Genomic DNA, 12,779 nt, shown 5'->3' on the forward strand with positions numbered 1-12,779 from the left:
TTTTTCTCCCGATACTACTGCTCGCTTCTGGCATCGCATCGCGCCCGAGAAGGACTGGTCTAATGAAAAAAAAAGTATAATTAAAGATTTGTCTGCGAGCCACATGTGACCATCAAAAGAGCCATAAATGGCTCGCGAGCCATAGGTTCCCGACCCCTGCACTAAACATTATGACCTGGGCATTATGTTTACACGAGGTAAACAAATGCTACACATTTGTTGTTTTAGTTTTATATTTAATGCCAAGATAAGAATTACTGTAATGGCTGTAAAATTGAAACATATTCTATAAATGTAAAATATAAACAGTGAATGTTATATTTATTTGGGTACAGCAACACAACTCTGGCTATGACTGGGTTAAAAACAAACAAAAGTAAACTGAAATAATATGACAAGTTACACTGATCAAAGTAAAAAATAAACATACACATTTTAAGAGTCTTGTCCTCTGAAGTGATTTAGCCTCCCTCAGCATGGTCCTGCCGCACACAGGAAACACTTCTCCCCACACAGACAATGCAGGCATGCAAAGCCAATATTTTTACATAACATTTCTGAGTCTGTGATCCAGATGTGAGGGTTTTCTAAAGAAAGCTCTGCAGACAGAGTCTCTGCATTTCTGCAGGAAACATAAAGCACAAACAGAAAACTCCAGACTGAAGAAAATGCCGCTCGACTGAACAGTTTGCTGATTAACGAGCTTAAACTCTACAAACATTGGATCATTTTTACTTACTGATTGCAAAGGTTCTGATTTTTACCATCATGCAAACATGTTTGAAATGTGAAAACACATTCTGACCTTTTATGAAAACATTTCCAAAACCAAACACATGGCAAATGCATACTGCCTCTTTCATCAAAGAAAGGGGATTCCTTCAATCCAACATTCTTTTTTTTCTACACTGACTAACAAAAGGCATGTCACGGATGTCTGGATAACAGTATTGTCTGGTCTTTATTACTAAAGCTTGGAGAGCTCAAAATGGTTTTTAGCCACAATCAGCACTGCAAGGAGCATTGTTTATCTCAATTGTCTGCAGGAGCTTTTCAGTTTCAGTGCGACAGGTTTTTGTTGATCACAACATGATTCCAACTTGTTATTTCAGAGTAAATCAAAGAATATTGACACTTCCTAAACCTTTCATGTTCAATGACTAAGAGCAGTCCTCACTGCATTAAGTTGCTGTGTTGTTTACTGATGTGTCTGTTTCTGTCCCCCGTCTGCGTAAATGTCTGTCCGCAGTGGGGGCAGGAGTAAGGCCTCTCCCCCGTGTGCGTCCTCATGTGCACCATCAGCTTGTCCTTGCTGATGAAGCGTTTGGAGCAGCAGGTGCACGCGTAGGGTTTATCTCCGGTGTGGTAGCGCTGGTGCATCTTCAGCTCCGTCATGCGGCCGTACGTCCTCCCGCACTCGGGGCACTCGTAGCTGGGCCGCTGGTCCATGTGCTGCCGGCTGTGCAGGCGCAGGCCGCTGTTGGAGCTGAACTTCTTGCTGCACTGCTTGCACTGGAAGGGCTTCTCCCCCGTGTGGATGTGGGCGTGCAGCTTGAGGCTGGCGGCGGAGGGGAAGCCGTTGCCGCAGATGGAGCACAGGTGAGGCCTCTCCCCGGTGTGGATGCTCAGGTGCTTCTCCAGCTTGTTCTTGTTCAGGAAACTCTTGCCGCACACGGGGCAGGTTTGTGGCGGCTCCCCCTCATGCAGGCTCATGTGTTCAGTCAGCTCCACCAGCGTGGAGAAGGCGCTGTCACAGCGGGTGCAGGAGTAGGGCTTCTGCTTCTTGAACTTCCTGTGTTTGAGGCAGTGCTGCTCCAGATCCTCCTTCTGCTGGAAGGATTCGATGCAGCAGCTGCACTGGTAAGGCCTCTCTTCAGTGTGAGTCCGTAGGTGGTACTTGAAGGCCGTTAGCTGCAGGAAAACGCTGGCACAGTGAGGGCACTTAGACTCCCGTCTGTTGTGGACCAACACGTGCCTCTTATAGTGGGAGAGCTTGAGGAAATGCTTCTGGCACAAAGAGCAGAAATACTGTTCGGTTTGGTGACCTTGTTCGTGCTTCTTCAGAGCGTACTCCACCTTAAACTTCTTCCCGCAGATGCTGCAGGAGTAGGACTTCTGATGGACGCTCATATGAGCCTCGAGTTCTTCTGCGCTGGTGAAGCTTTCGTTACACTTTGGACACATGCCTTTGTTCTCCTTCACGTGGTTCTCCAGATGCTTGTTGAGGTCTTCTGGGAAGACAAAAACCTTCTGGCAGTCGGGGCACGTGTAGCACTCTGCGGTCGCTCCTTTCCGGTGAGTCATGAGGTGTCTTTTCAGATGGTACATTCGGCCAAACTCCTTGCCGCAGTCGCTGCAGACGAGGCTCCGAGGCGAGGACTCCACCTTGCGGTGCAGTTTGAGGTGGTTGGCGAGCGCAGCTTCCCCTTTGAACTGCTTATCGCAGGCGAAACACGTCAGGCCCCTGATGGCGTGGGTCTTTTTGTGCACTTTCAGATCCAGCCAGGTGTCGAAACTCTTCCCGCATTTGGAGCAGATGTGCTGCCCGAGGCCGTGCTGGTTCCGCACGTGTCTGGTCATGTGGTAGGACTGACTAAAGGTCATTTCACACACCGGACAGGCGAAGGGTTTCTCTTTAGTGTGCGTCCTCATGTGTCTGGCCAGTTTGTTGGATCCTTTGAAGTGCCGGTTGACACAGATAGGACAGAAATGTCCATCTCTTCTAGATTTTGCTGTTGCCTTTTGCTTCATTTGTCCTCCATTCTCAGACTCAGCTTCGCCGTTTTCACTGACGGAGGTAGAAACCTCAGGCTCTGTATCTGGACACATGCCGTCCTCCGGATCATTAGGTGGTTCCTCGGTTTTTACATCAACCTGATCACCACTTTGACCCTCCTCTTGGGAAGACAAGGCGGCGCTGTGTGACTTGACGTGAGCAGAAAACTCCTGAGCGTTGGAGAATTTTTCATTGCAGTCTAGACATAACAGAACTTTGGGTCGGTGCGTCTTCTTGTGTTTCTGGAGCTCCGTGCAGCTCTCCAGGCTCTCGCCGCAGGTGGCGCAGATGTGCTGGGCGGCACCGTGCAGGTTCCTCATGTGTCGGGTCATGTGGTAGGACTGGCTGAATGTCTTGCTGCAGAGCGGGCAGGTGAAGGGTTTTTCCTTTGTGTGGGTCCGCATGTGTCTGCCCAGCTTGTGTGCGTTTCTGAAGCGCCTGTTGGGGCATATGGGGCACACGGGGCCCTTCAGCTTTGTAGACGGCAACACAAAGTCGTCATCGTCTTCTTCGTTCTCACCGGCATCTTCTGCATCATCGCTGTCTTTGCCGGAGTCTTCCTCCTTCACCCTCAGCAGTGACACTGGATCTTCCTTTTCACCGTCATCCGAGACGCTGCAAGCCCCGTCGGACTCCTCCGGAGCTGGATCTTCCCCGTCGTTTTCATAGTACAGCTTATCATTGCTGTAGTAGTACTCGTCTTTGCGCGTAGGCGGCTTCACCGGGGGCTGAGCTGCACGCGTCTCGGCTTTAAGTCGTTGCTCCTCCCGGCGAGGTCGCCCTCGTTTGCGTTTGATTGGAACAGGAGGGTCAAAATCCTCTCCGATGTCCACGCTGACCTCATGGACATGGTACTGCGGAGACTCTTCCAAAAGCAGCTCCATGTCTCGAGCTATAGCCAACGCCGTGGGCAGGGTCAGATCCGTCCTCCTCATCAGCAGACTCTCTCGCAGTTGTGCGGAGTTTGTTTTATTGATCAGCTGATCCAGGATGACTTTATGTTTGGATTTTCGATATTTGCAAGGAATCGCCAGTTCTTCCAGCACGGATACAAACTGATCGGCGGTCTCTCCGGGCATCTGCACCCTCTGGTGGAATTTAAGGCGGTGCATCTGAGACGTGCTGCTGGAGTTAAAGTGAGAGGTCAGAGCTCCAACGGCAGCGGCGTACGTGCTTTCGTTCCGGATCAGGATTCTGAAGACGCGCTCCCCTTCGGTGCCGAGGCAGTTCTGCAGGAGCACCAGCTTGCTGGAGTCCGGCAGGTCCGTCTCCCCCAGGCCCCGCATGTAGCGCTCAAAAGCTTTAAGCCACTTGGGCCAAACCATGACCGGCTGAGAAACAGTGGGCAGAAAAGGTGGAGGAGGGGAGAGGATAAGGAGGAGTGGCTCAGGGAGGGGCTCCATGAAGACGTCCTCCTCCATCTTGTATTGCTGTACAGCCATTCCACACAATATGTGCGTTTTGTCCACAGAGGAGTCCAGTCGGATCTTCAGAACTATAATGCTACCTTCTTTGGTTGATCCTCAGATCTCGGATGTTTTGGCCCACTGGAGAAACCTTTGAAAACAAAAAAATAAAGCAAGGTTTAACCAAACATGTTCAAGTGAAACTACTTTGACCTGATCATTTTCTAAAAGATGGTATCCATTAGGCCTGCTCAATATATCGCAGATTTTTCGTTATCGTGACATCAAGATGTGCAAAACGCATATCGCAAAAGACGGCAAAAATTGCAATAAATGGTAGAAATAATTGTGCTAAAACAATCTTATGGCAGTTTGAAGTATTTAACCAATCAAATAAATCCATTTATGCATTTGATCAATTGGATGGATTCTTTGACGTTGTTGACTAATCGGATGGAGATTGAGAGAGTTGGATGTTCGCCTTTTGTAGACGAGGGTTTGTTCATATACCGCAAATTATCGTCATTGCAATATTGATCAGTGATGTCGCATATCGCGAATTTTCCTCATATCGTGCAGCTCTTGTATCAACTTTGAATCAACACAACAGAAAACTTCGCAAAAGATGTCTGCAGGAAAAAAAAGGAACCACAAGACATTAGAAAGAAACGTAGTGTGGAGAACTCACAAACCTGACGGTTTACTAGTTAGTGTGGCTGACGGTGAACAAAGAGGGTGCATTTACTTAATTTTACACTCTTCTTTACAAACCTTTCTAAATGATTTGACTTCCATCTGTAACTCTCTGCAGAGGTTTAAAACCTGATGTGAGTAAATGTAGTGAATGTATTTGGAAACACATTTGTCAATCTCCTAATACTTATTTTTATACTTTTTATAAAAATACAGAACATTTCTCAAATGTTCCGAGGTATTTTAACACAAACTAAGAAAAGTTTATGATAACACCACAGCGTTTTGCATCAAGAAATTGAGAATAGGGGGATACATCTGCCAAAAGTTGGTATATTTACCCTTTTTATGAATCCAGTGAGTTGAGGTGTCAAGTTCAAACTGGGTTATTTTGGTTCAAATGCAAAAACCCATCGTTGTTCCGCCCACAGTGCCCTCTGATTTGTTACACAGGCCACCATATGAATTATGCTGCATTCACACCAGAAGCCATTTGCGCGCCAAATTCACGCCTGCCGCCTCTTTGGACGCCTTTATGCCCTGGAGCAACCACCAATGTTTTTCTGGACTTCATTCGTTTCCGCATCATGAAAAACATGGATGATGTTGAGCGAGTAGCTTGGGTTTATGTTTTGGAGAGCTCTACAGAAGCACAGGCAAGCGCGTCGTCGTGGGCCTGAAAGTTACTTCCGTCTGTCTGTGGCCCAGTTTGAGCATTAATCCAAGAGGGCAAAGCCAAACAAAACAAGACAGGAGGATCTTTTTATTATTGTCTCGATGGAAATAAGAAAAACATCATAAGCCCCTGGAGCTGGAGGGATCGCGCCAGAGGCGTCTTCGGTGCTACAATTCAAAGGGCATTTTCAGGCTTTCAACAGTTACTCCAATATCTTCATCACCATCAGCACACACTTTTTGTGAATTAAAACTAATTCCCTTTTTTTTTTTAAATACAGTTATAGTTGGCAAGGGCCCCATCACATAAACTGTAAGTTTACAAGAAAAATGACAATTATTTAAAGGTTAAAAAGCTGAATGCAGTCAGTTGTGTCTTGAGTGAAGATGAAGACTGTTATCCTTCACCAAGAGGTTCTGAGCTGTGAGGGCTGCAGGTCTAAATGAACTCTGGGTTAGGCAGGTAAACAGATGAGACACCGCTGGATTATTTTTCCTCTGACACACGAATGCATCGCTGTCTCAGGTGTGGAGAACCAACATAGAACTCTCTGCAACAGCCTGCAAGCTAAGTAGTGGGCCGGAACATGGAGGACAACTCGCTTCAATGACAGCCACAAACAAATGTTAGCTGTCACAGCTTCCCTTACGGCAGTGGATCTTGAATTTTTTCTCTTACCCCCCTCCCCCCCCCCCCCCCCCCCCCCCCCCCAAAGAAAAAAAAACAAAAAAAACAACAACAACAAAAACATATATCATTTTAAACTTATCAACTACATGAAATCATCCTATTTCACATTCCACAAATCAGAAGCTGTGTTTAATGTATTCTTTACTATCCAAATCATGATTTAGTCCAGGTTTGAGAAGTCCAGTTCCAGGGGGTTTTCAATAGGATCTGGTTTTAGGTACAATCAGTGCGTAAAATGTGATAAAATCATCCTATTTCACATTTTCACAAATCAGACACTGTGTTTTATTGTATTCTTTACTATCCAATGCATAATTTAATCCAAGTTTGAGCAGTCCAGGTCCTGTGGTTTTTCCTAGGTGGTTGCTTCTCAAATAGTGGGGCGACAGGGGGGGCGACAGGGGGGGCGCGCAGATGTGGCGGTTATAGGCAAAGGTAATAGGGGCAATTGCCCGGGGAACAAATTTAACGGGGGGCGGTGGTGACAGCAGCTCAGTGCTTTGAAAAAAAATTGCGTCACTATTGGTTTCCTATTATCTGTTATATGACAAAGTTTGGAACAGCCTGAAACTGTGAATTACCGTCCCTGCAGCTGCTCCTGTCTCCTGATGAAAGGGGAGGGGTAGCACAGCCTGGATTACGCAACACCAGGATCATCATGTGCCTTTAGATTCCTCAGCTCATGCTAATAATGTCATTATTTATGAACTATTGTAGACATTTTGATGATGTGTCTTTATTTTCCATAAATGTTTTCTTTGTCTGCCTATCATTTAGTTGGTGTCCGTATTTGACATAAAGACAGCAGGTAATGCAGGACAACAGCTGCACTTTATGAGATCAGAAATAAACAATCATTAAGAAAAGAAATCAATTTTTTTTACCTATTTCTTCAGACTAAAAACGGTAATGTTTCAGATCAATTTACGTTTAATATTATTTATTAATTGAATTATTTGTCTCAGCATCAAATGGTTCAGTTGGTCAAAATGTTTCTAGTTTAAATAAGGAATGACAGATTTTTTTTTATTTTAGACACTTTAAGCTTCTTTTCTGTTTTAGACTATAACAGGGTTTCTGTGGCTAAATAAAGTTAATATTTGTTTAAAGTGGATTTATATTGCTTTTTTTCTTTTGTTAATGTTAAAAGATACAACTTATGGTATACTTACACAATTTTTATAGATACTAGCCTAATATATTGTCACAGCGCGAGTTTAAGTGTGTGTGTGCGGGGGGGGGGGGGGGGGGGGCATTTTCTTTTTCCTAGGGGGGCCTGGCAAAAAATAATTGAGATGAGAATCACTGGGTTAGTGTAACATTCATACATCTAAACTGCTTTTTTTTTTCCTTGGGGGGGGGGGGGGGTCTGGAGCCTATCCCAGCCACCTGTGGGCGGGGCAGAGGACACCCACAAATCACACAGCCATGCACACTCACATTCACACCTAGGGTCAATTTACAGTAGCCAGTTAACATATGATTCGCTACTAAACCCAGAATAATGCATTTGATTGTTATTACACTTTGGGAGCCAGTTTAGCTCGTGCTGGTTTGCGGCGCCTTCCGTCCGTGAAACCCGGGTTCGACTCCGGGCTGCTCCCTGTTCCCTTCTCTACCTCTGCCGGTTCCAAGCCCGGTTTGAGAAGGTTGCGTCAGGAAGGGCATCCGGCGTAAAACATTGCCAAATTTACCATGCGACTCGTTCGCTGTGGCGACCCCTGATGGGAGAAGCCGAAAGTGGAAGAAGATTGTTATTACACTTTAACTCACATTATGATGGAGACACACCTCAGTGTGCCTTTTGGGAGATTTAACTTTATGCACTGAATTTAAAGATATGTAAGATTGCCAACAGTCAGGGACATGTTAAGTCATCATGTTAACATTTATCAGCTGAAAAGAACCTGTGATAAACATGCTAAAGGCTAAATAAGACTTTTTCCTCCATCACTTGTGTTTTCTTTGTGCTCACTGCTGGTGAGGCTGCAGACCTCAACTGTGTCATTTTACATTTAGCTGCTTGTTTTTCCTAAAAAGGCTACATATCCTAGACTGCATCCCCCCCCCTTTTTTTAAATCTTAAAATGTGTTTTTATTATTAGTTTTAGTAACCAAGAACAAAGTTAAGTGAAATATTTGTGATGACTGACAGTCTGAAAGCGGAGGCCCCCAGAATAACTGCGCTAAAACCGCCCCTGTGATGAATAACATAAAAATGTCTGTGGGGCGGATTGAACGAAACGAGATGTTCTTGCATCTTTAACTTCAGACTAGCAGAGTATCACAGATGTACGCGCACAAGATGGTATGGACAAAACGAATAATAAAAAAATAAGAGGAAAACTCACCAAAAACACTACACGCCGCAACGACACAGGAGGTTCCGGGCGGGCAGCTGCAGCTCCAAGCTCCGTTCCTCCTGGTCCCTGCATTTAGCTCTATGCTGGGCTGTGTGGTGAAATGGTTACAGCGAAAGCTGGAATGGGATTTTACGACATTTGATGATAAATGAAGGTGTTGAGAGAAAAAAACATGTTTGTTTATTGTTCTTCTTCCAGACACCGCAGCAGCTCACGAGGTCGTCTTTGTTGCACAACAGCGCCCCCTTGTGGTACGGAGGGTTAAAACACACTAAGTCAAGTTGGACCAACTTGATCCATAACATCCATTCAGTTCTTAAGCGTTCTTTGTGAAGCATTACAAAGAAATTATGGACCATTAGAAATATTTACAATAAACAAAAAACTCAATAAAGACATTTCTAAGGAATATAATAGAGTTCAAACAGGAATTCACTTTTTACAGGTTTTTATTTTGGAATATGTTTGTTACGGGAGTTTGCCACTAACTGTATCAGCTTTATCTAATTGGTGTAATGATAATTATTTTTGCTTTTGTTGAGAAATGTAAAAAAATGTTCAGATTATATGCTTTGTGGAACTTGTTTCTGAGAATTAGTTACTATATAATGCTGTTTACATAGTAAAACTAGTCAGAAGCAACATGTTGAGCAATGATTAGTATTGGGTAATATTAAAGAATGCAAGTTTTTTGTGACTTCCTAAGCTGAAATTTGATTTTTTTAAATAGAAAAACTAGAAGTTTCCCATACCGGTTTTCTGATTTTTATTTTATTGTTTTTTTTTTTCCAAAGAAAGCCAGAGGTGGCAGAAACCTTTTCTAATGCAGTGAGAACAGTGATGCAACCAATACATGTATTGAAAAAAATATGTTGTTATTGCACAAACACACGTTCAGAGTATAAATCACACCACACAGGTAAACAACAATAATTTATTCACACTCTATGGGGCCAAAACAGGCGTGACGGTAGGAGGAAAGCATCTGGCTGCATGAAGACAAATCATACATGAAGAAAACACGTATGAGCTTTATCTGTGGCCAAAGAGAAGTACAATATACACAAGTATCAGTCTGGTTCCTGCTGGAGGAGGTTTTGAAAGAAGAGTACCATCAACATTTTTGATAAGAGCATATTGGACAGAAATAACACTGTAAGATCTTTCAAACTCCTTCAACTCTGTGATTGTTGCTTATTTTTTAAGACATATTTCATCAAAATATTCCTCTGTTTTTCTCTCATTACCGACAGAAAGAAAACATCCGTCAGAGCGTTTTCAAATTCAAAAGCGTAACTAAACTACGGTATGTAGAACAAAACAGGAACTAAAAAGAGGTTTTGCTATACAAAATCAAGTTTAAAAATATAAACACGCACAATGGCACACTTTGCTTTGCAGTGAACAACACAGACAGAGGAGGAGGCGTCAAAGGTGAGGACAGAGCCATTTTACACGCATGCAAGTGCTCACACGTGTCACACTCAGACCTGTAAAAAAGAGTGAAGAGACTAAAGGTAATGGTTGGGGGTTTTGGCTCAGTGCAAGCATTATGGCTTGGAAGGCTGCGGTAAAAGGACAACAGGCAGTAAACAGTAAAAAACACACTTTCAGTATTTTCCAATCCAAACATCGCACATTGCTCTCAGATCATTCATCGCTCGTGAGGATGAGAAGGTCCTGAAAGCACATCTGCTCACACTCACTCTGTCCTTTTCAAGTTTAAAAACTGATTGTTTCTGTTCTTTGCTAGCCGACAGCTTGTAGTTCTGTGCATGAAGCAGCCTGTCAGCAAAAGCTGCTCCTCTCTGCACCACCTGCAGATGATCTCCTGTCTCTCAGCAGGTGGGGGGGCTGTAATGATCCATTAGGGAGCACAGAGGAAGTGTAGATAGAAGAAGCTAAGGAGGAGTTTTGTGCAGAAATCCCAGCTTCCTTTGGCTGCAGGGTGAAGTCTCAGGTGTAAACTGGAAATGGGTGGATGTGGTCGCTGCTCCCGGCTCTTGTTGCAGAGTCTCAGAGCATCAGGACATGCCAGTAAGAATGTGCAGCAAACAAGAACAGCGTGTGTGTGTGTGTGTGTGTGAACGGTGACACAGAGGCTTAGAACACTGAAAGAACACCCACTTGCTGGACTGGTTCTTTATGGACGAGGAGAGAAGGGAACTTCAGTTCTTTGTGGCAACACTGGCTGCTCTGTTAGAAGTTCTGCAGTCCAGATGCTCACAGTCCCCCCCTCGCCTCCTTCCACATGTATGTGCGCGTACTATTTTGTGCAGACTTTTGTCTCAAGAGTCAAACAAAGGAGGAGAATCCCGTCACAGGCGTGCGGGACCCTGGCGGGTTGGTGTTGGGGTTAACGTGTGTGTGAGCGGGCTGCCCTGTGGGCGTGTACGCTCCGCCTGTGCTGTGCTGGGTCACAACGGTCTGGTAGTAGGGCTCAGTGTCTGCAGTGGCGCACTCTTCGTAGCCAAAAGAGGAGCTGATCCCTTTCAGACCTTTGGGCTGTCGCTTCCAGGAGTTGTAGTAGGTCGGGTCGCTCATGTAGTGGTTCACAAAGGAGTGCTTTGGCTGCTCGTCCTCATAGTCGCTGTCTGTTAACTGGACACATAAAGGACTCAGTCAGACAACTATTTGGTCACATGTCGCCATATGGTTTTTTTTAACCCTTGAGCTATCTTAGATGACTCCACCCTTACATTGACGTGTTCTCTCTACCATGACAAAGGTGGATAAAGGTGGAGAGGATTTCATGTAATCCATGGACACCAGTGAAGATCACAAATCATTGAAGAAAAAAGGTTCAGAGCACTGTCTAGTGGGTCTAGATGACCCAACTTTCAATGGTAAAGTGCCTAGGATAGCACAAGGGTTACACCAGTAGATCTTTTAGGATAATTTTGGAATCTTGCGTAAGAACTTTGGCATTTGTCTTTCTCTCATTGTGTCATATTAGTTGGTTAGTTGTAAACTCCATTTGGACAATTTGAATACAGATGGGAAAAAGGAAAGTCAAGTGTGCACTTCACTAAGAATATCCAATAAAATTGCAGCTATATAGAAGGTCTTGATTAAAATGTTTCCTTTTTACCTTTCAAAATACAATATTTTGTGTATTTTTAAGTGTGCTTGGGTTATCTCAATCATTTGAAGGGGGGGCTCTGTTTTTTTTTTTGCTGAGTCCTTATGACACTTGAGATTTTGGTGTTGAAAGGATCTCCGAAAAGCCTAAAATTTTCATTGTGGATGTCTTTAACACATCTCAAACCAGTCTCATACTGTTCTCAAATTGGTTTACTGAGTCAAAAAGCTTAAAAAATAAGATAACTTTGTTAGAAGCTGTCACAAAGTATATCTGAGGTAACTGAACTCAATTACACAAGCAGTCCACGTCATTTATTATAAAACAGTCTTTTTAAGTGATTCAGAGAGAGTTGCTGGTAATTCTCAAACTTTTAGCACTTCTGTGTGTGAGTTTCTTTAAGCCTTTGAGATTCTGGAACACTTTTACATTTGGTCGGAGCTCAGATATTTGATGCTGTCGGCTAAAGAGACTGTTGGAGTTACAACACAATAAAGACTAACTGATCTTACTTTCACACTCAAGCAAACATACTGACAGAACATGCCGCTGCCCCCCCGTCCCCTGACTAATAGAGCAATACCTCGGACTCAGAGACCTCGGTGGGTTTCTCAGTGAGGGTGGTGCTCTCTGTGAGCACAGCTCCATTATAGTTGTTACAGATGTCCTCGTCAGAGTAGTGAAGGCCTCCTGGACTGGGCCTGGGAGGAGACCTGGGATCGGATTCAGACAGGGAGTCTGTCATTTGCTGAGCAAGTCAGGAAAAACGTGAATGTGAGGAGCCAGACGCAGCTGGAGCTCACCTGGTCCCGTTCTTTTTCAGAAAGGAGGTCTTGGTGTTAAGCGTCCTGCTGTTCAGCTCCAGAGCGGCGAAGCCCCCGTTGTCAAGTGTGACCGATTCCTCTCCTGCTGTTATGTGTTTACCTGTGGAGAAAAACAACACTTACACATTTATTACTGCTGCACGCTTCTTCATGCTTTTAGCTTCTTCGGTTTAAAGTCGCACTTCAATCATCTTTTGACCTGTTGTTATAGTGTTCCCAGTGGTCTTTTAACCCTCAAGCGACCAATCTATTTTACTGACTGTAATGAC

The 12,779-nt window shown here is 44.4% G+C and overlaps 2 protein-coding genes across 6 annotated transcripts in view; both read right to left on the bottom strand.

Annotated features, from left to right (window-relative positions):
• Window positions 1-304: 304 nt before the first annotated feature.
• Window positions 305-8,857, bottom strand: LOC101163145 (uncharacterized). The gene is made up of 2 exons (XM_004066035.5): window positions 8,593-8,857; window positions 305-4,333 (listed from the first exon to the last, which is right to left on the bottom strand). The coding sequence occupies exon 2, from the start codon at window positions 4,216-4,218 to the stop codon at window positions 1,174-1,176; it is 3,045 nt and encodes a 1,014-aa protein (XP_004066083.2). The 5' UTR covers window positions 4,219-4,333; window positions 8,593-8,857; the 3' UTR covers window positions 305-1,173.
• Window positions 8,858-9,524: 667 nt separating this feature from the next.
• The window catches only part of LOC101162904 (protein sidekick-1), a 318,971-nt gene continuing 315,716 nt past the window's right edge, over window positions 9,525-12,779 (bottom strand). For all 5 annotated transcript variants that reach the window (XM_078944349.1, XM_078944355.1, XM_011477316.4 and 2 more), the window contains 3 exons: window positions 12,490-12,610; window positions 12,270-12,399; window positions 9,525-11,205 (listed from right to left, as the gene is read on the bottom strand). In XM_078944349.1, coding sequence (XP_078800475.1) covers window positions 10,900-11,205; window positions 12,270-12,399; window positions 12,490-12,610 — 557 coding nt within the window. In that variant the 3' untranslated portion in view covers window positions 9,525-10,899. The remainder of the gene's footprint in view (window positions 11,206-12,269; window positions 12,400-12,489; window positions 12,611-12,779) is intronic.

The sequence above is a fragment of the Oryzias latipes genome, chromosome 1 (genome assembly GCF_053564925.1).
Source record: "Oryzias latipes strain Hd-rR chromosome 1, Olatipes_Hd-rR_3.1".
NCBI lineage: Eukaryota > Metazoa > Chordata > Actinopteri > Beloniformes > Adrianichthyidae > Oryzias > Oryzias latipes.

What these genes read in the sequence shown, in the direction of transcription:
- LOC101163145 (XM_004066035.5), bottom strand. Translation starts at nt 4,218, where the DNA reads ATGGCTGTACAGCAATACAAGATGGAGGAGGACGTCTTCATGGAGCCC.